The 27,753-nt window shown below is 39.7% G+C and overlaps 1 protein-coding gene across 7 annotated transcripts in view; it reads left to right on the forward strand.

Moving 5' to 3' along the window:
- The window catches only part of FOCAD (focadhesin), a 310,969-nt gene that overhangs the window by 162,455 nt on the left and 120,761 nt on the right, over nt 1-27,753 (forward strand). For all 7 annotated transcript variants that reach the window (XR_010407633.1, XM_064579209.1, XM_064579206.1 and 4 more), the window contains 3 exons: nt 21,988-22,122; nt 25,653-25,703; nt 26,504-26,587. Coding sequence is in view for 6 of the 7 variants with exons in the window: in XM_064579209.1 (XP_064435279.1) it covers nt 21,988-22,122; nt 25,653-25,703; nt 26,504-26,587 (270 nt within the window). In the remaining variant the exon portion in view is untranslated. The remainder of the gene's footprint in view (nt 1-21,987; nt 22,123-25,652; nt 25,704-26,503; nt 26,588-27,753) is intronic.

Consider the following 27,753-nt stretch of genomic DNA (forward strand, 5'->3'; position numbering starts at 1 on the left):
AAATGTGAGCCATTGTCCCACGGCAGGTTTTCTCAGCTGTATACAGTAAGGATTCTGTCGCCTACTGTGGATTCGGTATTTATTACACTCTGGAACCTCTTTTGTTGTTCTGAGGTTTTGTTTGTGGGGACATTTAAAGGTAGATTGCCTGTTCAACCTTGCAGAGGAGTTGATTAAGTTTAATTTGCTATGCATTAGGGAAGGAATTTGCTGGTCTTTTTGAACTGAGCTCTATGTTATTTGTAGTTGGGGCATGTTTTTTGATGCCTTCAGTTCTTTCTGGGCATGAAAACGCTTTTTGTACATTTGTTGAATCTATTTCCATGCTGAGCTTTTTATATACAGCACAATGACCCTTTGCACTTGCAGTTGTAGTTTGGCCTTATTTTTAACTTTAAAAGGACAGCAGGAACTTGCCTTTTATTAAACATTTGCGGGATATTATAACATTTACTTTGTCACCCCATAAGTAGATGTTTCAATATAGTTTTTCATTTTCAAAATAAAATCTTAACTGTGTTATTTTTGTACGGTTCAGCACATGTACACCATGTGAAATGTGTGGGAAAATAAAAATATTGGTGTTTTTTTTTTCTTTAAATAGAAAAGACTTCAGCTTCCCACTATTTAATTGTTTTTATTTTATTTTTTTTAAGAAGTATTTGGAGATCATGTCAAATTGAGCACTGTATCATACTTATAATGGGAAATCTTGAATTTGAGGTGTTGAAATTTTGCCATTTCCTGTTTTTGCTTTTCGTTTTCTTTTTTATTAAGTTTTTAATTTTCCTTCCAGTATCGTGAAAATCCAGTGTTATTATTAGTTTCAGGTGTACAATATAGTGATTCAACAATCCTCTGCATATACTCAGTGCTCCTCATAAGTATATTCTTTAGTCCCCATCACCTATTTCCACCATCCCTCAGACCCCTCCCTTATTGCTGCTTTTATACTTCAGTCCTCTTTCCCCTGCCATCTGCCCTTGACCATACCCAGATTTGCTCTGATCTTTTTAAGATGCTTTGAAATATTTATAATCTCAACTTCTGAGGTGACAACATTTAGGAGCTCCTCCTGCCCCTTATATGTGATCTTAATCCCATTTTCTGTCGATGTGGTGCTTAAAGAATTTTGGTAGGAAAGGTTTTCTCTCTTGAATTGGCCTCATGGTCTCTGAGGATTATGAACTGATGTGAGTCGTCTGTGAGTGAACATGAACACTGTTCAGGGTATCCAGCCGTGAGTTTCCGGCTCTCAGTCACAAACCCAGGGCATTCTTTAAAAGATCAAACAAGTTGGACACTGGGAGGGTTTCAGTGATGCCAGTTAACATCAGAAGAGCTGGGCTCGGTGGTGGCAAATTGTGCTTATCTGAATTAGTGCCACTGAGCTGGAAATAATAACATGACTAAAATGATGCTGATTATGTGCCATTCTGCCATTCCCGTGAATAAAATATATTGGTTTGAGCTTATACAAGGGGTGGGTAAATGGGGGGTAAGTGGGGACATGGGGTGTAGAGAGGGAATTACTGAATCAGGGTAGTAGACCAGATGGCATTAATGTTTGAAAGGCTTTCTGGATTTTGCAATCTTACTGAAAGCATTATTTGGGTACCTTCCAAGAATTTAAAACGTTTATTTCTAAAAAGATTTTATTCATTATATATCCTTAAATGACCCAGAATTAAACTTTTATCAAAAATGACATTGTCATCTGTGGTGCTTAAGCTCATCTCTGTGCCATATAAACGTATTGATGAAAAACAGAAGTATCTCACCCTCTTATTGCCTCAGATGAAATATCGCTAAGAGGCTCATTTTTGGAAACACTGTTTCCAGATTACACTTCACCTGGTCTAGATGATGAAACTCACGTGTTAGTGAAAAGCAGTTAACTTGCTTCGGAAATATTTGGGATTGAGACCGTAAGAATTTGGAAGTCTCCACCTAGGTACACAGTTACTCAGAATAACTCTGTAACATGCATGCAAATCCAGAAGTAATATTTCAAGGAGATAATATATGCGCTCTAATTCTTCAGTTTTAAGTTTGGGAGACTTTTTATCGTTTATAGTTAAGGATTTTGTTAGTCGGTGGACTATACTATTAGTTGGACGTCATTCTGATGCTTTTTTTCATGTTTTGAGTATACGTTACTTTTATGATTTACATGACTTCTTACTATCTATAGATCCTGTGGTCTGGTTTTTGAGCTTTATGAAAAGCTGGGCCGATGTTTTCTCACAATAGCAAGGTGGGATGCATTGCCCTGGGTTCTAATTCAGCATTAATGGCTTAGATATTCTCAGGGGAACCATTCTTTTTTGCTTCAGAGCCCTGCCACACTGCCTCTACTTTTATAAGTGGTCATTTGAGCAATTAGCTTGCTTAAACAGACTGACATGGAATGACTTTGGTCTGAAATGGTCGAAACACAGTCCAATAAAAGAATGTCCCTGACTTTGTTTCATTATGTTAAACTTAAAACTTCAGTTGGAGTATAATTCCTTCTCTTTCAGTTTGTTGGCTTAGCTACTATATCCAAGTTACAGACTTCACAGAAAAATGAAGGGTGGTAGTTTTTAGTGTGTAGGGTAGGGTCTTCAAAAGTTGGTGGAAAGCTTGTGCTACTAAATCAGAATCTCTAGAGATGAAATCTACGCTATTGTTTTTTTTTTTTTTTTTTTTAATGAGTTCTCCAGTGACTTTGATGTGCAGTGAAGTTTGGGACCAATGTCAAGAGCAGTGGTCTCTAAAGTGGATTGTGTGTAAGCCTACCCATGAGGTCGAGAAATGCGATCTCCAAAAGAAACTCTGTACCCGGGGCGCCTGGGTGGCTCAGTCATTAAGCGTCTGCCTTTGGCTCAGGTCATGATCCCAGGGTCCTGGGATTGAGCCCCTCATCGGGCTCCCTGCTCAGCCAAGAGCCTCCTTCTCCCTCTTCTTCTGCTGCTCCCCCTACTTGTGTGCTCTCTCTGTCAAATAAATAAATAAAATCTTTAAACAACAAAAAAAAAGAAATTCTGTACCCATTAGCAGCCACTCTCAATTCCCTGTGAGAAAAGCACAGTCCTTGGCAACCACTTTCTGTCTTTATAGATTTGCCTCTTCTGGACTTTTCATGTCAGTGGAATCATGCAGTGTGTAGCCTTTTGTGTCTGGCTTCTTTCACCTAGCATAGTATTTTCAGGGTTCACAAAACTTCACTCTTTCTTATGGCTGAATAATATTCCATCGTAATGGCAATACCACATTTCATTAAATCCATTCATCACGGGCACCTGGGTGGCTCAGTCATTAAGTGTCTGCCTTCAGCTCAGGTCATGATCCCAGCGTCCTGGGATCGAGCCCCACATCGGGCTCCCTGCTCTGCGGGAAGCCTGCTTCTCTCTCTCCCACTCTCCCGCTTGTGTCCTGCTCTCGCTGTCTCTCTCTCTGTCAAATGAATAAATAAAATCTTTAAAAAAAAAAAAATCCATTCATCAGATGATGGACATTTGGATGATTTCTACTTTGTGGCTGTTATGGATACTGCTCTGAGCATTCGTACACAAGTTTCTGCGTGGACTTAATGTTTTCAGTTCTCTTGATACATATGGAATTTCTGGGTCATATGATAACTCCTTTTTAATTTTTTATGGAATTGCCAAAGTATTTTTCCAAGTGGTTGCACCATTTTACATTCTTCTCAGCAATGTATAAGAGTTTCCATTTTTCCACATGCTCACTGACATTTGTTACTGTCTTTTTTATTGTTACCCTATGGGGTATGAAGTATCTTTCTGTGGTTTTGATTGCAGTTTCCTGCCAATTTATGGTATTGAGCATCTTTTCATGTGCTTATTGGCAGATTATATTATTTACAATATTTTGTACTGAGATTGGGAGTGTCTCTGAGAAATATATATTACATAGAGGTTGAAAAGTTATTGAACTTTTGGGGTGCCTGGGTGGTTCAGTCAGTTAGGTGTCTACCTTCGGCTCAGGTCATGATCCTGGGGTCCTGGGATTGAGCCCCACGTCGGGCTCCCTGCTCAGCCAGGAGCCTGCTTCTCCCTCTCCCTCTGCCCCTCCTCTGCTTGTGCTCGCTCGCTCTCTCTCTCTCAAATAAATAAATAAAATCTGTAAAAAAAAAAAAAAGTTATTGAACTTAAAGATGTTTTACCTTTTCCTTTATTGAGAATAATTTTTTTTTAAGGATTTTATTTATTTATTTGACAGAGAGAGAGATAGCGAGAGCAGGAACACAAGCAGGGGGAGTGGGAGAGGGAGAAGCAGGCTTCCCACGGAGCAGGGAGCCCGATGCGGGGCTCGATCCCAGGACCCTGGGATCATGACTGGAGCCGAAGGCAGACACTTAACGACTGAGCCACCCAGGCGCCCCGAGAATAATTGTTTCAAGTTTTCTTACTTTGCCTAATATTTTCCTTCTTATCATTCATGTATGTATCATATGAATAAATATACATATATGCTGGTGCGCTTTTTTTTTTTTTTTTAACCAGTAGAGCTGTACAAAGAAGCATGTTTATAGGTCACTGGATTAGAGGTTGCTCTTGTGTAACATATGGTAAGATGTCTTTCAAAAGTGTCATCACAAGCCATCTTTATGAAGAGGTCTGTTAAGATGATCCTTTTTCTCAGATTTTTTTGTTATATGGTATAGAAACGCTTTGAAGGGGGGGCACCTGGCTGGCTCAGTCGGTAGAGCATGCGACTCTTGATCTTGGGGTTGTGAGTTTGAGCCCCACATTGGGTGTACAGATTATTTAAAAAAAAAAAAAACTTAAAAAAAATGCTTTAAAGGAATAAGGAATTGACTGTAAAGAAACTAGGCTATAGCATTCACTTCGATTAGGAGCAAATAGCATTATGGTAATAACCACAAAGACAAGGAAAACAACCATTCCGTTTACTGAGTGCCCATTGTGGTCAAGGCACAACAGTAAGTATAACATACCTTATCTCATTTAATTAGTACAATATTTCTGTGAGTTTGGTGGTTTTGTCCCTATTTTATATGGGAATAAGCTAAGACCCATAGAGTATAAGTAATTTTCCCAAGGGCACAGAGCTAAGAAGACACAGAGTTGGGATTTGAATGCAAGGCTAATCCCTTGCCCTTTATTCAATACCATATCATATAATGTCATTCTTGTTACTTCTCTTCCCATCCCCCACCCCATACTCCCTCCTACCCCAAAGGCGGGGCAGATGTAGCCTGCTGCCACTTGATAAATAAAAGGGCAGAAGAAGAATGGCTTAGAGATTTAGTGAGCAAGAGCATTTCCATTTAGCCAAGGGAAATTCGAGAACCACTTAGAATTGGCTAGGGTCTAGAGTCAGCAGTTGCAGAACAGTATTAGAGAGGGACTTGTTTCTAGTTACAGGTGACATGCATCCTTGAGCCGAGCAAGGCAACCCGCTTTCTGAGCCAACCCAATGGAGGAAAGGAGAAACTGACTGTTATTACTTATATTCATTCATGTTCAACTAAAATTTGTGTGCCTACTATGCACCATGAGCTGCTAGAGATAGAATGATGTGAAGGACAGACCTCGTTCTTAATCCCTGGGAAGCTCTCATTCTATGTTGGGGGACCGGAGCAAATGGACATTTAACCATTCATGGTACGCCTCCTAGTTTGCAGTGGTGATAAGTTCTATGAAGCAGGATTATGAATTGCTTTGGAATAAATTGTGTAATCTAAGGTAATTTCAGGTAATCTAAGAATGCTAGTAAAACTTCTGTAATTAGTGAGATCTTTCCTAGTTAATAATGAAGTTAAATGATTGGTTTCTGTTTCTCCTTTATGAAATTTCCTTATCCCTTAAGTTCGTGTCCTTTCTTTGCCCCAAAGCATCCCTTTCTATTTGAGCATTATAACTGACCGTAAATATTTGATTTGCATGTTTGTGCTCCTGTGAGCTACTTTGCAGAGGTAATAAGCTCTTTCTATTTCTCTCTAGTCCTGGTTCTTAACAGAGGGGTTGGCCTATTGGGAGATTTGAATGCCAGCTTGTTTATGAGACATTGTCCAGGGAGGTTATGATTTCACATTCTAGTCCACTCTCTCAGTGAATTTTTGCTTTTTAGAATATGTATGTTGAGTTTTTAAAGTGTTTTTATTGCACGGCATGTTTGTTGCTCAAAAATCAGAAAATACAGATATGCAAAGCATAAAACAAAAAAGCTCCTATAAAGTCACTATCCAGAGATAAATCTAATTTAAGCAACTTGCCATCTGTAATTTTGTGCCTTTTTATATATGTGTATGGCTGCATACCTGCAGAGATTTTAACAGGTGAGAGTGTATTGAGCATACTATGTAGCGTACAAGATGTATTCTTTTTTTTTTTTTTTTTAAGATTTTATTTATTTTTCAACAGAGAGAGACACAGCGAGAGAGGGAACATAAGCAGGGGGAGTGGGAGAGGGAGAAGGAGGCTTCCTGCTGAGCAGGGAGCCCGATGTGAGGCTCGATCCCAGAACCCTGGGATCATGACCTGAGCCGAAGGCAGACGCTTAACGACTGAACCACCCAGGCGCCCACAAAATGTATTCTTAATATATTGTGTACATCTCTTTCTGGCAATATGTATACACATATTTTAATGGCTACATAGTATCTTATTGTACATTGCATGTATCATACTTTTACCAATCTTTTATTGATGGGTATTTTGTTTCCGATGTTTTACTTGCGTATTCAGAGCTGTGATGATCATCCTTAGAGCTAAACCTTAACATGCATCTCTAATTATTTCCTTCGAATAAGTTTTTAGAAATGGAATTGGTAGCCCAAGGGTATGTATTACCATCCATAAAGATTTCCCCCTTTTATTTTGTTTTTTTATTTTATTTTATTTTTGTTTTTGTTTTTTGATTTCTCCCTTTTTAACTCTGACCTGCATTATATGAGAGTGTTGCTTTACCTATATTTTTTTCTACATAGGATATGAATTTTTCACATATATCTTTAGTTAGTGTGGAAAATATGGTTGATCATTGTAACTTGATTCTTTTATTTACGCACTAAATATGAGCCTTTTGCAACTGCTAACAGAGGTAGGCATTACTGATGATTTGGTGGCAGCTGAGAATAAAGTATATGATACATTGTAATAAATGGGAGAACACAAGGAAATCTCAAACATTATTCTTATTACTGCAATAACAATTCTACATTGACATTTACTTTCTTGTAGTGTATGTGTGGGGGAATTGTGGGAAGGAATAGTGTGAAGGCCTCCAACCCTTCTACACTCAAGTAGACACTTCTGGGTTGCCAATTGGGACTTCAGGCTCGGATGTCGCTGTTTGGTGATTGTGTTGGGTGCTCTCGCCTTAGCCTCCTGTGCCCCGTCTAGATATTCATGGTTACACTAGGTTTCTGAGAATCAAAACTTCAGAAGCCACTGCAGAGAATTGCATACTCACTCCTGTGTGGAGGTTCTACTCCTGTCTTACCTTCTTCCCCTCGCCTGGAGGGTAGGCTGCAGAGAAACAAAGGATTCTTCCACATCTCCTTTATTTCCCTTCCATCACACGTAAAAGGAAAGCCAGCCTAGGAGGAAACAGTCAACTTCCTGGTGTTCCTCTTTTCCTTCCGCAGGGCCATGTTAGCTTCAGCCCCTCACTTAAGCAGCCAAAAGTCCACTACAAATGAGTGAAGAGAAAAGAGCGTGAAGGAGAGACGAGAGCTTTTAAAATCTCTTTACTTCTTCCGCTCTGCCTGGGAGCGTTCTCCCAACAATGGGATGGGAGTTTTATGGGGAGCACAGCCAGCTCAGTTGGATGAAGCAGATGCCAAATGAACACCCTATGCATCCATACTCCTCAGACCCAGAAGAGGTGTTGATTCAAGTAGAAAGCTGAGTGATGAGCATGGAAGTAGAATTCTGATGAAGCACAGTTAGCCCTGTGCTGGAAAATGGATGGGGGTCTCATGTCTGGTCCATCTTTGGAAAATTACCCAAGGTAAAGAGTTAAAACAGGAATATAATCTTTTTTTTCCTTTTTTTTTTTTTAAGATTTTATTTTATTTATTATTTATTTATTTGAGAGAGAGAATGAGAGAGAGAGAGAGAGAGCACATGAGAGGGGGAGGGTCAGAGGGAGAAGCAGACTCCTCTCCGAGCAGGGAGCCCAATGCGGGACCTGATCCAGGGACTCCAGAATCATGACCTGAGCCGAAGGCAGTCGCTCAACCAACTGAGCCACCCAGGTGCCCTTAAGATTTTATTTTTAAGTAATCTCTACACCTAACCTGGGGCTCGAACTCAGAGTCGCATGCTCCACTGACTGAGCCAACCAGGTGCCCCCAGAATAAAATCTTAATACTGACGCCAAAAGTAAACATTGGCTGAGCCCTTACCCCTCGCCCAGTACTATCCTAAGTCTTTTTTTTTTTTTTAAAGATTTTATTTATTTATTTGAGAGAGAGAGCATGAGGGGGGGAGGGTCAGAGGGAGAAGCAGACTCCCCGCCGAGCAGGGAGCCTGATGGGGGACTCGATCCAGGGACTCCAGGATCATGACCTGAGCCGAAGGCAGTCGCTTAACCAACTGAGCCACCCAGGCGCCCCTATCCTAAATCTTCTAACAAAAATCGTCATAGTAATCTTGTGAGGTTGGTATTAGTGCTGTGATGGCTAATTTGTGTTAATTTGACTGATGTATGGGATGCGCAGATAACTGATAAAACACCTTATCTTTGGGTGTGTCTGCGAGGGCGTTTCTGGTAAAGATTAGCATTTGAATCAGACTGACAAAAGGGATCTTCCCTCACGAATATGTGAGCCGCATCATCCAATCCATGGAGGGTTGGGAGTGGAACCAAAAGGCAAAGAATGTGCAAATTCTCTTCTTTTTTTTTTTTAAAGATTTTATTTATTTATTTGACAGAGAACACAAGCAGGGAGGAGCGACAGGTAGAGGGAGAGGGAGAAGCAGGTTCCCCACAGAGCAGGGAGCCCGATGCGGGGATCGATCCCAGGACCCTGGGATCATGACCTGAGCTGAAGGCAGACGTTTAACTGACAGCCACCCAGGCACCCCTGCGCAAATTCCCTTCTTAAGCTGGGACGCCATTGTCTCCTGTCCTTGGACATCAGGGCTTCTGGTTCTTGGGCCTTTGGACTCTGAGACTTAGGCCATTCACTCCCGGTTCTCAGACCTATGGCCTCGGACTGAATTATACCATCAGCTTTCCTGGTTCGTCAGGTTGCTGACAGATTGTAGTAAATCTCTCTCTCCATCCATCCATCCATCCATCCATCCATCCATCCATCCATCCGACTATCTATAACCTCTGATTTGTTCTGTGTCTCTGGAGAATCCTGACCAACACAAACACTATCCTTCCTTTTATGGATGGGGAAACTGAAGTTAATACAGCTAATTAGTGGCGGGGCAAGGTTTGAACCTAGAGTTGGCAGATACCAAAATACTTGTTCCCCTGGTGCAAGTAGGACCACACTAAATCTAAACTTTTTTTTTTTTTTTTTTTTTGGTAAAAAGTTCTGAGACAAAATTCACACACAGTACAATTCACCCATGTGAAGTTCATAATTTGATGGTATGTATATTCATCACCACAGTCAAGTTTAGAACATTTTCATCACCCTGCAAAGAAACTGTACCCTTTAGCTGTCACCCCCACATTAACTCCATCCCTTCCCTGCTCACCCCCACCCCCCATCCTATACAACCGTTAATCTACTTCCTTCCTGGCTCTCTAGATTTGCCTGTTTTCCGTTTCATATAAATGGCATCCTACAATATGTGGTATTTTGTGACTGGCTTCTTTCATATAACATAATGTTTTCAAGGTTCATCCATGTTGTAGTGTGTTAAATCTACACTCTTATTAGTACCACTGACTATTACTTCCTTTGAGACCCTACAGGAAGCTCTTTAGTCCATCTGCTCAGAATTTTTCCAGCTTTGTGCAGTATTATTTTCCTGGAGTGTATTTATGGGTTGTATAGTTATCACCAGCCATATATTTATTTGATGTGGTGGGAATAGCTGTTAATTCCTGGCTTATGCTTTGTGGCAGGAGGAGCAATCCTGCCTGGCAGTGAGGATGTTTAAGGAAACCTTTGGAATTATATTAGGTTTCCCAGGTGTGGTGGAAGCCAAAATGTTTGGCTCCCATTTTGTAGAGGAAGAACAGCTATTGTAAACTTACAGATTTCCCTGTAAAATATTAATTTAGGCGGGTGGAAGGAAGAAACATAAATCTCACTTTTTACCAAAGAATGACCACTTTGCCGAACGTCATTTTAAAAATACACTAATTTTAGGTGTCATATGAAAATCTTTTTTTTTTTAAATCTTTATGCAAGCTCTAGGGAAATGGGAGAATCAAATTAATTTTAACTGTGGAAAAATGATTGAGGCCCAAATGCATAAAATGGATATATATTTCCTTTAAAATATGACTCAAGTATTGTATGTATGTAGTAGGAAAGTCATAAATTATAACTGAGGAAAAGATTAAAAATCACCTCTAAGCCACAGGTACAGAACAAAAAAAGAGACCATACTATGTTAGAGCAATGTGTTATATATTCTTTTGTAATCTGTTCTTTCACCTAGCAGTTTACCATGGGCACCAAGTCATGTTAGTAATCTACTTGTGACATTGACTTGAGTGAGCACATGGCTGTATTTCCTGTTGTGGGATACTTAAATTATTTACTGATTTGTTTTGATTTTTTTATATTGTAAACCACACTGCGATCAGTGTTTTTTGTGTCTTAATCTTTGTTATTTAGCAGATGTACATTTCTGATACAAATGGACAATTAGGTTTGAGAAGAATTTGGGGGGTTAGCATTGCATTTCTATATTCTTAATTTTTTTTCAAAGAACTTATTTATTTGAGAGAGAGCACAAGCTAGGGGGAGGAGCATAGGGTGAGGGAGAAGCAAACTCCCCACTGAGCAGGGAGCCCAGGCAGGGCTTGATCCCAGGACCCCCAGATCATGACCTGAGCCGAAGGCAGACGCTTAACCGACTAAACCACCCAGGTGCTCCTGTATTCTTTATATATATATATAATATATCCCTGGCTCATCCTCTCTCTCTGTTTCTCTCTCTCAAATAAATAAAATCTTGAAAAAAAAAAAAGAGGGAAGATGAGGAGGTATGGTGACATTTGGAATTTTCCCTTTTTTGGCAACCCATGCCTGGTTGTAAGTAGCCCATTGGTCAGTTGGGGCCTATTGCTGTTTTGAGGTGGGTTCTCCGATGGGCCCATCTGTATTCAGCCCGGGGATCACTGTGGCCCTTTCTACATTCCATCGCTCAAGCCTATTTGCCTAAAAGCAGCCTCTACACTTTCTCCTGGTGCCCTTTGTTTCCTCATTGTCTTAATATTCTTTCCCGTGGCAGGTGGACCCTTGAAAATCAACAATCTATCTGCTCTCTCCCCTAGCAATTGTAGCTTCTTTTCTAGAAAAGTTCCTTTATCATTGCTGGAGTCCTGATGTTTTCCTGGATTTTCTGGTGTAATTATTCAGTTGCAAAGTAGACTGCTGAGAATAATTTAAGAAGACATTAATAGCTTATTTAGACTCGTGGAGTTCTCACATGTAATTTCAATTTTTGAACTCCTTGGTGTTTGCTGAGGAGTGGTTTCGATTTGCCCTCTCTCGGGAGACTTGGGTCCAGGGAGTAGCATCTACAGTTTGCAATGAAGAATTCATTCAAGCTTCAGTGTACAGACTGGGGCACACGAGGAATTGGAAGACATTCTATGGGAGAGGCCACCGTGGTTAGTTTTAAGTGAGGACATTGCCAGATCTTCACCCTCACTGTACTCTTCCCCCAGCATTTACCTGCCTGAAATCATGCCGTGTCTCCTTTTCCAACTCTCCAGAATGGCCCTCTCTCCGCTGTCTAAAAGGATGGCCTATTTCTGCTTACTGTAAATATTTCTTAGGTCATTTTCTGAGGTGTAAAACCTCTAGGGCATCAACCAAAGGGCCGGTTCGTAATATTGATTTTAAGGACGCATTTCTTAATTAAGTCACCATTCCTCTCTTCTACACAAGTCGTGCCATTCTGATGTTTCGGCGTTTTTTGGTTTTCTTTCTTACCCCTTGTGTGTACTGATTACCCACATTTGCAGTCTGTATGTGTTGTCCTAATCTGTGGCTGCTCTTGTGACCTCGCGGCAGAGTGGAGTGGTTAGTGACAGGGTGGGTGGCCCTCAAAGCCTAAAACGTTCACTCTCTGGTGCTTGACAGACAGATCTCCAGCCCTGTTCTCGCCGGCATTATCTACTTCCAGTTCACACCATTCATTCGTTCAACACCTTTTTTATTTTTTTGAGGGGCGTGCCTTTATACGCCAAGCACTCTGCTGGCTACTGCATGGGTCGGGAAGGAAAAGCGGTTTGTACTTGTTAAAACCTTGTGAAGGGGAACCATTTTCGTCGTAATTCAGTGGCTTTTTTGCACGAAAGAACAAATAATTCCTAAAGAAGGCCTGCCAAATTCTTGCTCTCTCGTACTTGTAGATTACAGGTGTTGCCTTCAGTTTCCATTAAACAGGAGCATGTTTCTTTCTTTGGGAAGACGTCCCAGGTACGGGTCTTCCTTGTTATCAGGACGTTGTAGATGAATCTTTTTGAGTCATTCAGGCACGTGAGACTGATCTTCACTATTGTTACCCACAAGGAATTCATCAGTTGGGTTATCCTCAGATCTGTGGATACATAGAGCAGGTGGAGGAGGATAGAAGAATCATTTTCAGTGAACGTGGAATCAGGTTATATTTCAGTAATGGCAACGTTGGTTATTGAGAAATGTTTTCACGGAGCTCCATCATTGTAAAGGGGACTGAACTCAGTAGGTATTTCTAAAAGCTTCATCTGTGCCATTTAGAATTGTTCTGTAAAGTGTTTTTAGAGCCTCTGTAGTGATTGCTTAATTTATCCATTATTTTTGACGCCTAGCTTGTTGGTTTTTCAATATGTAATGACACTAAACTTTCTCAAGCTCTTTCTGTAGCGCACTCATATTAGTCCCTTTCGCCCTTTTTAAAATTTAGATAGGGGATATTTTACTCCTGTTGCTGATAGATACTGAGTTTGCGTGGCTTTCCGTTCTGGATCTGCTGAGCAACTTTTTAGCAATTTGATTTTTTTTTTTTAATTTTAAGCTATTTTGATTGAATTTCTCTTACTTTTCTTTACTACCTTGAAATCGAACCTCCATTTATCTGCACAGTGGAAAGGACTGACCTTAAAAAAAAAAAAAAAAGATTCCCTCTGGTTATTTTGGGGGGAGGGAATAAAGCACTAATCATTTTGTTATCAAAGGATATTTCTGACACATTCTTACTGTGAGTTTGCTAGTTCAGGCCAGAAGAATGTCCAACAGGAAGTAGATAATTAATCCGGACAGAATCTAGCAAAACTGAAAAGTGAGCGCCCCTTCAGGGAGCTCTTTGTGTCATTCTTTGTGTTCCTGCCTAGAAATCAATGGAGTTTGCATCAGAAGATATTGTTCCCTATAGGGAGGTAGCTCGGAAAGCTGCAACTTCTCACGTGGGGGAATAAAAGAGAAACTTAAAATCCCTGGCCACTGAGTAGCGAGTCCCTTGGGTGGCTTGATAGCCTAGATCAGTCTGTTTAATAAATGCCTCTCTGTTGTTGCTTGTGTCGGTTACGCAGTGCTGAGCCCCTTCTATTCAGATACTAGAATTATCAGTCTGCACTACAAACTGCCAGTTTTCCAGAAATACAGAATAATTCAAAACATCTCTGTTGTGGCTCTTTTGTAGATGGCATAGAGAGTTAGGGATTAATATGAGGGCAGAAAGTACAAATATTTTTTATTTACTGAGCCACAGTTTGGAATTTAGATACATGCTTCTACGTTATTTGCCATGAACAGGACAGAAACTGAGCAACCGTAATAGAAAGTCATTGGAATTACTGTCCTTTCGATTATAAAGGACTTTTAAAAAGGCAACTCAGTGTTTATTTCAGTTCTTTTTCTCTGACACTGCCTTGATCATAAACTAGTCTCAGACATGAAAGGACTGTAAAATTACTTAAATAAACCTGTGCTAGTCATTTTTTTTATACTTATAACCTTTAACCCCATATTAATAGGGTAAGAAAGAGTGTTATTTTTCTCATTGTTTCTGCCCCATTGATTGTGTCTGCTTAAACTCCCTCTTATCCCCCATTCTTGTATTTTGGTAACAGAAGCATCCTGTTTTATGAATTGTGTGTGCTGAATTAGCTTAAGAGGACTTCACTGCATGATGATGACTTGAGTCCTTTAATTGTGAAGGCAGTTTCTTTTACCTTCATTATGAAAAGGGCAAATAAGGCAGTTTTCATTGCCTGAAGGTTTTTCATAAAGCTTTCCCTCTCTTGGAATAAAGCATCAGGACAAAAGGAGTAGGCTGTTCCCAGGAATTTCTAGAAATAGCTTTTGGAAGTAAAATTAGAAGATAGCTCTCTGTTCCTCTGTGAAGGAACAAAGTCATTCTTACGGCACAAGAATTAGACGCAAAGGCTTTGATTCTTTGGGGATTCGTGATTTTTTTCACCATTGGTTATAACAGCAATGACCTTCTTTTACAGTGTGTGAAGCACGTTTGCATACAGTCGTCTCAACATTGCCTTTACTGTTAACCTTGTGCTGTATAGAGCAGGTGTTGCTACTATTATTTCCGTTTTGCAGCCAGGGAAACAGATTGAAGGAGATTAATGACTTTGCTGGAGTCACTCAGCTACCAAATGGGAGAGCCTGGGGTTTTTGACTCCAATCATGTGCTCTTTCGAGTGTACCACGCTGCCCAGGGTCTTTCTTCTTAATCTGTGCCATTTAGTGTTGCTAAGATTCTAGGGGAACAATGACAGGGCGAAGGTGTCCTTCTCCCTGAGAAACGCAAACGGCAATAAAATACGCATAATGTAAGCATTTAGAATGGGATGTATTCTCCAAAACTCATAGACAAACTGAGCAACGTGTTCTGAGTAATAGGTATGTAAATATTCATATGCTATAATGTGCTTAATGCGTAGGTGTTCTATTTAATTCATATATTCTTGTTTCTTTTGCCCTTACTAGTGAATGATGGATTCAGTATTATAGGCTGATAGTTTCCTCAGACCTTTAAGATGTTACTGCATGGTCTCTGGTCTTGTTAATTTTGAAGCCTGTTGTTATTCTAAACTGTTCCTTCGTAGACAGTCTCTATTTTTTTTTTTTTTTTTTTAAGATTTTACTTCCTTATTTGTCAGAGAGAGAGAGCAAGAGAGTGCATAAGCGGGGGAGGGGGGAGGGCGGCAGGCAGGGAGAGAAGCAGGCTCCCCGCTGAGCAAGGAGACCGATGTAGGACTCAGTCCCAGGACCCTGAGATCATGACCTGAGCCAAAGGCAGACACTCAACTGACTGAGCCACCCAGGCGTCCCAACAGTCTAGTTTTTGATAGTCTCTCTTTTTTTTTTTTTGCCTGTTTAGCTTTGACATCTCTTCGCCTTTGGTGCTAAACAGACATCTCTTATAATGTATATAGACATAAGCTTATTTTTATTTCTCTTGCTGATGACTTAGAGAATTAATGCCTTTCATTGACTTTGGAAATTCTTAGCCACTATTTTTTTAAGTGGTTTTTTTTTTTTTCTGTTCCTGTTTTTAAAACCTTTATTTTGAAATAATTTTAAACTTACAGAAAGGTTTCAAAAAATAGTACAGAGAGACATATACATAGAATGGCATATTATTTAGCAATGAAAAAGACTAAGTACCAATACATACTAAGCCATGGATGAAACTTAAAAGCAATATGCTAATTGAAAGAAGCCCATAACAGAAGACCATATATTGTATTATTTCCTTTATAGAACAGGTCTAGAAAAAGCAAATTTATAGAGACAGAAAATAGATTTATGGTTGCCTAGGATTGGGTAGGCTGGGGGGAAATGAGGGATGAATGATCATATTGATTGTGATGATGGTCATGCAACTTTGTATCATACTGAAAACCATCGAATTGTACACTTCAGGTAAATTGTAGCACAACCATCCAGTCTAAGAAATTAATGTTGGTATAACGCTATGAACTGAATTATGGACTTTATTCAGGCTTCATAGTTTTCCCACTAAAGTTCATTTCCATTCCAGGATCCAATCCAGGGTCTCATGTTGCACTGAGTTGTCATGTTACCTAGTTCTTCCCATCTGTGCCACTTCCTCAGTCTTCTCTACTTTTCACGATGCTGATCCTTTCGAAGAGTCCTGGTTAGGTCTTTGGTAAAATGTCCTTCGATTTGGGTGTATGTAGTGTTTCCTCATGATTAGATGGAGCTTATGCATTTTTTTTGACAAGAATACTCCAGAAGTAGTAGTTCTCAGTGTATCTTATCAGGAGTACATGGAGTTGATATGTTTTATTACTGGTGATATTAACTTTCATCGCTTGGTGATGTTAGCCTCAGTCACTTGGTTAACGGGTTTCTCCACATCACAGTTCCTGTTCTTTCTTCTGTAATTAACCCATTTTTGGAGGAGATACCTTGAGACTATCTAGTTGTCCTGTTTGTCCTCACACTTTTGCCCACTAATTTTAACATCCACCAACAGATCTTGTCTATGACAATTATTCATGTGGTGTTTGTCTAATGGTGATTTTTTTTCTTTCTTTCATTGCTTCTACATTTATCAATCGGAATTTTTCTGTAAGGAAGAGCTGTTCCTTCTTTCTTATTTGTTTATTTATCTATTTATGCCTCTGTGGACTTAGGGGTTTTTATTTGACCATTGGGAACACTTTGAGATTGGCCCCTATGTCCTTTCAACAAGTCCACATTTTTGAACACTTCCCTACTTCTGGCACCATAAGATGCTCCAAACTTAAGTTATATTTTTCTTAGTCCGGTCCTGGAATCAACCCCTTCTCTCAGGGCCCTTCTCAAATGAATCTCCTTTAGGAACTCTTGATAAATATAAGAAAGACTACCTCTTACTGATACTACCTGACTTTGAATTTTTTTTATGTTTTATAACTCTAATCTCTCTGGTCTATATTTAGGGTAACTTTCTATCTGTTGTGTTAATAATTTCAGTGATTATATTCTTCATTTCTGGAGATCTTATTTGGTTCTTTTCCAGATTTGGTTCTTCTTTTCCATCATGCCATATTCTTTTACTGGTAATTAAATGCCTTGTCTGAAATCTTTTTAATTCTTACAAGTACTTTTGTTTGCTGTTCTGTTATCTGAAGGTCTTAGATGTTTAGTCCTGCTGTTTCTTGTTTTTGTTGATTCTTTCATGTTGGACTGTGTCATAGTTTTTTGAAAAATTTTTTATCATGAACTCCTTTTTAGAGGAGCTTATTTCATTTCATTTTTCTCTGTGAACCACTTGGGTTGTGCGTTATAGGAATATCCTTTGGGAGTGATCCAGATGCCCCCTAGCTCACTGCTGTTTTTTATGTTAGTGTCTCAGCTCAGTGGTTTTTAGTCCAACCATTACACTAGGGAGTCCGCTCTTTTGAAGGTGCTGGGTTTTTGTGTGTGTGTATTTTTCTTTTATTTATTTTATTTTAGAGAGGGAGCATACACAAGTGGAGGGAGCAGAGGGAGAGGGAGAGAGAGTCTTAAGCAGACTCCCACTGAGCATAGAGGCCGTCGGGGGGCTTTATCTCAGGACCCTAAGTACATGACCCTGAGCTCATGACCTCGATCGAGATCACTACCTGAGCTGAAACCAAGAGTTGGACACATAATCAACTGCACCACCCAGGCACCCTGAGGGTCTCAGTTCCAACTTCCTGCCTTCTATGGGGCTAAAGGCAGTGTCTCCTCTTTCCCCATGGACATTGAAACACAAGCTATTAGGTTATGGAAACTGACAACTTTCTTACAGTCGCTCAGTGTAGTAATTTGCCTCTTTGTTTCTGGCACTAGGTAATTAACACCACCACCCTCTCCCCATGCTCCCACCCCTACCTTTTTTCCTTCTCAGCTCAGCTATATAGAGCAGAATTTCCTTCTTTATCAGTCACTTCAGGTGTGGCCCATCACATTCTTAGAGCCAGATGTCAATTTGTTTTTTGAACAGACAAGTGATTGGGTAATGAACAGTAGAGGCAGAACAAGCCCGTAAAGGCCAGGACCATGAGCCTGACTAATCTGATATAATTCAATAGATTGTATGGTCACGAGGGTAGTGGATCAGATCCACAGGGTTCCAGGAGATGGATATAGCAAGATGGTAATAAATTAAATTCAAGGAGCCTTCAGGGCCAGGAGATCTCTGCCATGTAGTGTCAAGAATAGCCCAGGGTTGGGAAGGTCCAAGAAAGCAGCCTTCTTTACTAGAGGCTTCCCTGCTTTTGATTATGGGGGCAAGCCTAGGTTTACAAGTATTCCCTGCAGGTACACCTTGCTTCCGTCTAAGGCCACACTTCCGGCTACGGTTCTGAAATAGCTTCTCCTAGTCCGTATGTACAGTACCATTTTAGGCCTTCGCTTTCAAATTTTTTAAAAAAAAGTTCTGTGAATCCTTGAATAAACTTGGAGGATGTAGCCTTCCTGCCCACCCAGCCCCCACGAAAAGGGCAAGGCCCTTTTTGTCCTTCTGTCATTGGTGGCCAGACATTCTCTTTGTTGATTTGCAGAGTGCGTCAGAGCATCTGTGAGACCATACCTCTTCAAGGTAGTTTCATTTCTAGAGTATTCGAACGACAAAACTATTGTTGACCAACCTCCCATCTGAGTTACAGTACTTTTCTTTTCCTTGCAGGGTATTTTTCTCTGGATGTCTTTCCATCAACTCACATTAGACATAGCTCAAGTGGAACTCACCATCTCTAGCTCCATCTCCTACAAATGCTCCTTCTTCCAGTTTTCCCTTTTTTTTTTTTTTTAAGATTTTATTTATTTATTTGACAGAGAGCACAAGCAGGGGGAGCAGCAGAGAGAGAGGGAGAAGCAGACTCCCCACTGAGCAGAGAGCCCAGCCCGACGCAGGACTCAATCCCAGAACCTGAGCTGAAGGCAGACGCTTGACCATCTCAGCCACCTAGGCGCCCCTCCTTCCTTTTTTTAATGTTACTTTTTTTTAATTAAGATTTTTTATTTATTTGCGAGAGAGAGAATGAGAGACAGAGAGCATGAGAGGGAGGAGAGTCAGAGGGAGAAGCAGACTCCCCGCTGAGCAGGGAGCCCGATGTGGGACTCGATCCCGGGACTCCAGGATCATGACCCGAGCCGAAGGCAGTCGCTTAACCAACTGAGCCACCCAGGCGCCCTTAATGTTACTTTTTATTCACCTAGGTCTTTAGTTGCAAAACCTTTCCCTTCCTGATTCATTCTCCAGGTTCATTATTTATTTATTTGTTTGTTTGATAGAGAGAGACAGCGAGAGAGGGAACATAAGCAGGGGGAGTGGGAGAGGGAGAAGCAGGCTTCCCAGAAGCAGGGAGTCTGATGTGGGGCTTGATCCCAGGACCCTGGGATCATGACCTGAGCAGAAGGTAGACGCTTAACGACTGAGCCACCCAGGCACCCTCTCCAGGTTCTTTTAATTCTTTTATTCTCCATCTCAGATTTAGCATTCCTCAGGTTCCAGGACCATGAGTAGTTGATAAGTACTGATAATCTGTTATATTCTTATTACCATGCTAGGTGAGTGGGGAATGAGAACTATAAGACATGATCATTATCTTCAAAGAACTTAATATCTACTTGAGGAGACAACTTACGTTCACGAAAATAGTGAATAATACTAGACAGTGTATAATTAAATGCTAAATTGGATGGTGCAGAACTTTAAGTGTTAGACGGTGGAGGAAAGAAAGGGATAAAAGGAGGGCTTGAAGTGTAAGAGAAAGCGTAATTGTGGAATTGGGGTTTGAACTGGGTCTTGAAACCCCCCTCAGTTGGAATCAGATGGGCATTGAAAGTGAAGAGAAAGCACAGACAATTAGTGAGTACACTGAGCATGAGATTTGGGGAAAACGTTTGAGGCTCTGTATGTGTTGGGGACCAGTGAGAAATAGGAATTAACGAGGTTGGGTGACTGCTTTAGCTTTGGCTCTAAGCCTACCAGAAGATTCTTTCAAAGGTAGCATTTTAATTTTGATTGTTCCCCAGCTCAGAAACCACTAGAAGCTTCCTTTTCTTTTTTGATTCTGATTCAAACTCATTTTGGGAACCTAGGTCCTCTCTGATCTGTCAGCCTTCCCTCACTGGTACTTTGCATACCAGTTTTACGCCCACAACTCGCTTTCTGTTTGTTTTGACCTATGCTTTCCACTTGCTCAGGGAGTATCTACCTGATTTCTGTCTATTCCTTCTTCTAGGCCCATCTCTAGGCTTCCTGGATCTTGATGTTCTCTCTGATGACCCTCAGGCCCAGAGAGCGCTTTACTCCTTGGTTCCTCCTGAAACTCTTTGCTTTTGAACACAGTTTAAAATTTAATCATATACCTTTTGCTTCCTGATAATTTAGAATTATATATACATTCTCTTCCTTTTCAGTAGGTGCTAAATTCTGTGAGATGTTAGGTTGTGTTTTATATTCCATTGTTCCTCTTGGTACTTTATGCTACTCTGGGCATATACTCGATGTTGAATTGATAGCTTTGAAAGAATTTGTTTATCTTTTGATTGCAAATACCGATGATTTGTAATATTAGTGCTACTTTGTATAAATGTGCCTACTGACATGCCTGTCACACAGTATTCCCCTTAGTAAATGTGAATCCGATAGAAATTTGTAGTGGGTCCCAAGCCAAAGAACATTTTTCTGCTGTTTCATGGGAAGAAGAAAATAAGAGCAAAAGCATCAAATCCAAGTGTTCTGAGATACTCCTTCTGTGGTCTCCTCTTCAAGCGTCTCCTTAATCTGTGTCCTTAAGTATATATTATTCATTTGTCTTTGACACTTTTCACTTACTTCCTTATGTAGTTTTTCCTAAATAATTTATGTTTGTAGATAGAGATAAATTGTGTGTGTTAATTGAAGCTTAAGAGAAGAGATGGAAGTATTTTAGAAAGATTGATCCTTGTTAAACTCTATCTAATTGATCCAAGTTGGAGCTCTTCTTGCCTGGAGTTTAAAATTTTAATAAAATATCTCTAAGTGAAGAAATCATCTGTTGTAGTTGGAATCAAATTTAAGAAGACATTTGATTCTCCAGAAAATCAGATAGTGAAATGAACTAAGAACACTTGGTTTAGAAAATTGGGTTGAGTTAAAAATAACATTTTGTTGGGCTGTAGTTTTATTTTGTCATTTAACAGCCTCTTAAAGAATCTGAAGTGACTTTTAAAGCAAAGTTTTTAAGTATTTTATTTATTTGGTTAGTTAGGTTAGTTAGTAAGCTCTGTGCCCAACATGGGGCTTGAACTTACGACCACCCAAATCAAGAGTTGCTCACTCTACCAGCTGAGCCAGCCAAGTGCCCAAATTATTATTTTAAATAATACAGCTGTCCTCCTGCCTCCTTTAAATGTTTGTAAGATGATTTGAGCATGTTCAATTTATATATATTAGCATGTCAATTTTCTGAATGCTGACACAATTGCAGCAGGGCTAAAAAGCTACAAAAGCTGCAGATACCTGCCTTTAGAAACGTTCTAACATTATCTTACCCTTCTTTGTTTCAGAGAATGGTTCTTCAACAACATACATAGCTAATCTAACTCGAGTGTGCACACGGGCACGCATGCACGTGTACCCGTGGGCGAGTTTTAGTTCCTTGGTTAGCAAAATAAAGTAGTAAAGAAGCTGTCATGTGAGTCAGGCTGGACCTTCTTCAACCACAGTTTATATTGGTTTAACTAATTTCTTTTGAGGAGTGATACCTTACCAAGTCTTAACTTCTGGGAATGTTCTTGTTCTTTCCTGGTTTTCTTATAATGAAAGATAGTACTCGGTATTAATGGCCTCCTATCAGTTGGGATTTTGTTAGGCATTGACTCTTGCATTTGCTTCACAGGTCGTTTGCATTCGCTCAACTTGGAACGCACTCTCCCCAAAGCTCAGCTGTGACACGAGACCTCTCATTTTGAAGACCCTTAGTGAACTGTTTTCTCTCGTTCCTTCCTTAACAGTCAATACGGCTGAATATGAGGTACGCATTTGGAGGTCAATACATTTTCTGTTTCTACATTGAAAAGATACGGGCTTTATAATAACTTAGGGAAAAAGATATTCATACTCTTTGTTTGCCAAAAATCCTTTAACACTTTTTGTTCTAAGGACATGATATCTTTATGGACTGCTAGGAATAGGAGACTATCCATCCTTATCAATTCTGTGTCTTTAGGGTTTATTTACATAAAGGGTATCAAATTTTTATTATGAGACTATAGCCAAAATTTTAAAAAGTCAGTATGTAATAAATAAAATTAAAAGTCAGTATGTTAAAAATATAGGGTTTCTAAAATAATGGAATTCCTGAGGCCAAAAGTTTAAATTCATTTTATTAGTGTTTTTAGTTCTAAAAAAATACAGACTTTAATAGGGCAGGGCAGAATCTCCTATAGTATAGACATGTTGTCATTTGTGTTTTGCTTCTAGGTTTCCCATAAAGATTTGATTTTTACACGTTAGTTCACATTTCTTATATACATCTGTACGATGAGGGTGATTGTAAAATCAGACTATCTTAGGAGAGGAAAATAACTTTATGAGCTGCTTGGTATTTGTCATTGCAGTAAACTCGAACACTTGGTGGAAGCTGCTTTGTTATAAGATCCATATATTCTGTTTAACATTTTCTGTATCATCTCTTCTTGAAATGAGTGAAATGAGCGGGTGGTGAATTCATTTATGTCTCCACTTTTGTAGCCATATTCCCACTCATGCTTACCTTTTCTCTTTTTCCATTAAAGTGCAGCGATTGATTTTCACTTGAGATCTTTGTGAACTTTTAGTTTGATTTAGTGCTTCACAGATAAACTACCTCCCCCACAAGAATCCAGTAATAGTCCCTTACATGCTTTAGATTATGTGATAAGGCAGGATTATAAGATAATACTTCTTCTAATCATTCTTAATGCTGCACAGCAAATAAAATCAAATTTGTCCTTCCTGAGGATACAGTACCTGGCATCGTGCCTGGCACATAACACACATTCAGTTAAGTAGTTACTGAATGAATGATTCAACCAGTATAGGATGAGTTTATTCTCATATTTGAGGTTTTGTTTTAGGGTATTAAAAAAAAAAAGAATCCGTTGGAGACTCCTAGAGTATATAGTTTACCAATAGTCTTTTTTTGTGGAGACTGTTATGATATATGCCCTTACGTTGTCCGAAAGTGTGCTGGGCTACTGACAAAGAGCTAAGACTAAAAGCCAAAGTGAGGATGTGTTGTGTCTATCTATTTTCTGTTTTCAAGGACTGAACTCATATACCTGTGTATTGCTTGTACTTTGACTTATTCAGATTTTATTACAGGTTAATTTATGGACTGCTTTTTGTGTTGGTTTCTTTTGTTTGCTTACCAATGGCTGTAAAGTGTGTGTGTGTGTGTGTGTGTGTGTGTCTTCTTCAAATGTACATTTTTGTCCACCGGTGTCTTATTTTGGTTTATCTTCATGCTTATGTTAATACTGAGGTTCCTCTGTTGCTCAGATAGACTGCTTTGGAGCCATTCTGTCCATCAATTTCCTCCCAGTAAGAGAGAGTCGTTCAGTAACCGTAGTCCACTTGGAAGCAGAAGTCAAGAAATGTGGAGAGAGACTTCTGTCCATCTGTCTCATTCTGTCTGGCTGGCTCTTTCTCTGTCTCTCCCTGTTCCTCTCTTTCCCCCCATTTCCCCCTCTCTCAGCCCCAGTCCCTTCCTTTCTCCTTCCCTCTTTTCTCTCTCCCTATGTGTATTTAAATAATGTGTTCTCCGTTAACTGCTTATTGTTTGGATATAATTTTCCCAGAGCATTCCTTTGATCATTGTTCCTCCCAGTAACCTCAGCGTCTTGTGTTTGCCTAAAATGGAGTCCAACCTCTCTATACCTAACCAGTCAGGCCTTTTAGAATCCGGCCTCACTCTACCTTTCTGCCTCCTGCACTCTAGGAAAACTAAACCGTTTGGAATGTTTTTTTTCTGTCTCCAGACTTTTCTATTTCTTTTCCTCTGTGCACGTTCTTCTCTCTGTCAGAATTGCCTTTTTTTTTAATCCCCAATTTTAAAATCTGTTTTAGAAAATAATTGGTTTAATTCATCCCATTTTTTGCAAATTTTTTGTGCAAGCAGGGGTCTGTTGCTATAGACTTGATTCTTTATACTGTTCTTTATACTGTTCTAAGAACATTTATTTCTGTTTCATACTACAGGTATATGTATATATATTATTTTCCCCATTAAACTATAAGCTTGTTGCAAATAGAGAGCATGTTTCAATTAGTGTATTTTCTGAATGGCTTTGCTAAGTGCTTGTACATCCATTCATTGACTCAGAATATATTTAGTGAAGCTGTCCTAGGCTTTAGAAATTCTAATACATAATAGATATTCTTTTTAAGTACCTATTATATTCCCACCACTCTTCTCATTACTTTATACCAATTCGTTCTAATATCTCATTGGAAGGTATTATTTTCATTTTAGAGCTAAAGAATCTGAGGTTTTGAGAGGTACATCCATTCATTAAATATTTATTGAGTACCTGCTACATGCCAGACAAGGAGCTTGAATAATGTTGTAGTTTCTAAACAAAGGCTGGTGTTTAAGCCCGGGACATTTAGCTCCATAGCCTCTGTTTTCTCATTAGACCATATTGTCAGTCCCTGCCTTTCAAAAGCTCAAAAGTTGGCAAAAGAGTTGGATATAAGCAATAATAATTATAATAACATTTGATGAGTACACTTAATCAGAGGGCTACGAGAGTATGGTGGTGAAAGGGACTAGCATTCTAGAAGGAATCGAATGAAACCTTACTTAGTTGGTGCTATTAGACTAGGTTCTTAAAGAATTTAAAATAATGTTGCTTTTCATTGAAGTCTAAGAATTAGAATATACAAAGACAAGGAGGTATAGAACATTCTATGACTTAGGAGGGCAAGAAGTTAGATGTGATTGAAATGAAGACGACATTGAGCCAATGTTGGAAGATAAATGGCTTTTTAAGCTCATTACTTATTAAGTATTTGTCACTTGAGGAACTGGGCTTTATGGCCTTTATTTTTCTGGACTTTATGGTCCAGGCTTTTGAAATGCAAAAGACAGTCACTGTCCTAAAGAGTGTAAATCTAGTAGGGAGTTAACGACATACACAGATAATCATACTGGATGCTAGAGTGTGCCATGGGCCATATGGCCACTTGGTGAAGGGAGTACTCTCTTCTGGGTAGAGGATCAGGAACAGTGGCATGAAAGAGGGGAGTGAAATTTGTACTAGGTAGGACTTGAGAGGTCAGCCAAAAAACGTTTAGGTTTCTAAATTTAATATTAACATACTGTGTTTAAAATGTCCATGTGTTTCCATGATGCATCTCTTTCTGAGTATTTTCACCTTATGAATGATGGCTAATTATAGATTAAGTCAATCACTAGTGGTATACTTTTGAGTGAGTTAATTTTCACTCTTTGCTACTTTGGATTGTTCCCAGTTTTGTCTTCATCTTAACAATTTATTGTGATGTTTATTGCTTTTTCAGAATTTTAAAGTTCAAGTCCTCAGCTTCCTCTGGACCCACACTCAAAACAAGGTACTATCACAAGGGTGTTAGTGAAACAGAACCAAGCTGAGAAAGAACTGTGAAATAAGACTCTTGAAATAAAAAATATAACTCGAAATGATGACTTCATGATATTAAAATAATTGTGACGTTAATGAGTTTAGGTTTTAGAAATTCTTCTCAATTTACGCCCGTTAACACATTTTTGTCATGAAGTGCACTTCATTACTTTGGGTTGCTTTGTGAAGCTGACAGATGTGGAGACTGCTGTCATTGTGTCATTTTTTTTTTTAATGGCCCTTCCCCTTTCCTGCTTTGCCCCTCCCCCGCCAACAAGCACATCAAGCAAACAGAAAGTCCAGTTCAGTTTTTTTAGATATCATTTCCAATCAAGGAGTACAGAGAGGAGGGTGTCTGTCAGTGATGTTCTACTAGACTACTAGACTCAAGACTGTAGGAGCTGAGATTCCTAAGGGCTAACTTTCCTGGTTAGTAGCAAGAGAATCAGAACCTAATTCCAACCTATCAGACTCCCTTTCCTCACACTCCTTCCAACCAACCCTATCACGTCATGGGGGACCTGAGTGATTTTGAGTTACTTTATGTTTAATGTCCAAACTAGGATAAAAATTGAGTGCTTCTGATCTCTCTATCCACTACTGTTTTCTCTCTATTTTCAGTCGGGACACAGTAAGCAGGGCTTGAGTATCATTTCCAAAGCACTGACTCTAGAACTTTGAGGTTGGTGCGGTAAGATTTTCTTCGTTCCTCCAGAGTTGATGTGTAATGGGTATTGTTTCTTTTGTTTGTCTTACTGGTACCCTGTCTAGGATCCCATTGTGGCAAATGCCGCATATAAATCTCTGTCACACTTCAGTGCTGGAGAACACACCATTCTTCATCTGCCTGAAGAGGTAGGCCTGGGTTTTATAACTTTATTTGTATCTCCTCTCTTAGAAGATTTTTACCTGAGATGGAACTCTAAATATGTGCTCTATAAAAAAATAAGAATTTATATTTATTATTTGTTTAACCTGTAAAAGACCATAGAGGCCTTAGACCTCACAGATAATGAATTTAAATCTCTTTGAGGCTGATGGAAACCACCTATGGTGCACCCAAAGTCTCTGTAGGTGACTGGGTATAGGACTGCATGCCTAGGCCCCTAGCTTATTGGTCCAGAAGATCTGTGTCCCCATAGCAACTGTTTTGCCCAATTGGTATTCCATCTTGGACTTTAAATCCAAGCATGGCCTGCATCGACTAAAGTTGGTGCAGACTGGGGACGCCTGGGTGGCTCCGTCGGTTAAGCGTCTGCCTTCGGCTCAGGTCATGATCCCAGGGTCCTGGGATCGAGTCCCACATCGGGCTCCTTGCTCAGCAAGGGGCCTGCTTCTCCCTCTGCCTGCCTCTGTCTCTCTGATAAATAAATTTAAAAAATCTTAAAAAAAAAATATTAAAGTTGGTGCAGCCTGTGCAGCCAAAGATCCTTATTTGTGATACAAAATTGAGATGCCCCATCCAGAAAAAATCTATTTCTTAGTTTAGTATAAAAAGACATATGGGTTAGCCCCAGGGAACTGGATGAGGAAAGCATCGCTCTTTTAAGGGTTAACACATTGTGGGACACTATCTTGGTTTTTTTTTTTTAATTTATTTTATTTTATTTTTTTAAGATTTTATTTACTTATTAGAGAGTGCGCACAAGCAGGGGGAACGGCAGGCAGAGGGAGAAGCAGGCTCCCCGCCGAGCAAGGAGTCTGATGCGGGACTCGGACCCAGGACCCTGGGATCATGACATGAGCCAAAAACAGATGCTTAACCGACTGAGCCACCCAGGCATCCCAAAACTGATTAAAAACATACAGCCTTTTCTAATATCTACTGAACAGAACCAGCTTTAAATTATTCGGTTATGTTAACGAGCTAAGTGTACGATTTCACATTTTGTGTTGCTGCTAATTCAAATGCATACAAATGTTTGAGTGCCTCTAGAGTGTAAGGCAAACATTGTGTTAGAAGTTATGTGAAATGTTACCCAGAATCTGTGCTTAGGTCAAATGGCTTAAGAAGTTTTGGT

Source organism: Mirounga angustirostris, unplaced genomic scaffold (genome assembly GCF_029215605.1).
Source record: "Mirounga angustirostris isolate CCGP_5_RB_7025 unplaced genomic scaffold, mMirAng1.0.hap1 SCAF_15, whole genome shotgun sequence".
Taxonomy (NCBI): Eukaryota; Metazoa; Chordata; class Mammalia; order Carnivora; family Phocidae; genus Mirounga; species Mirounga angustirostris.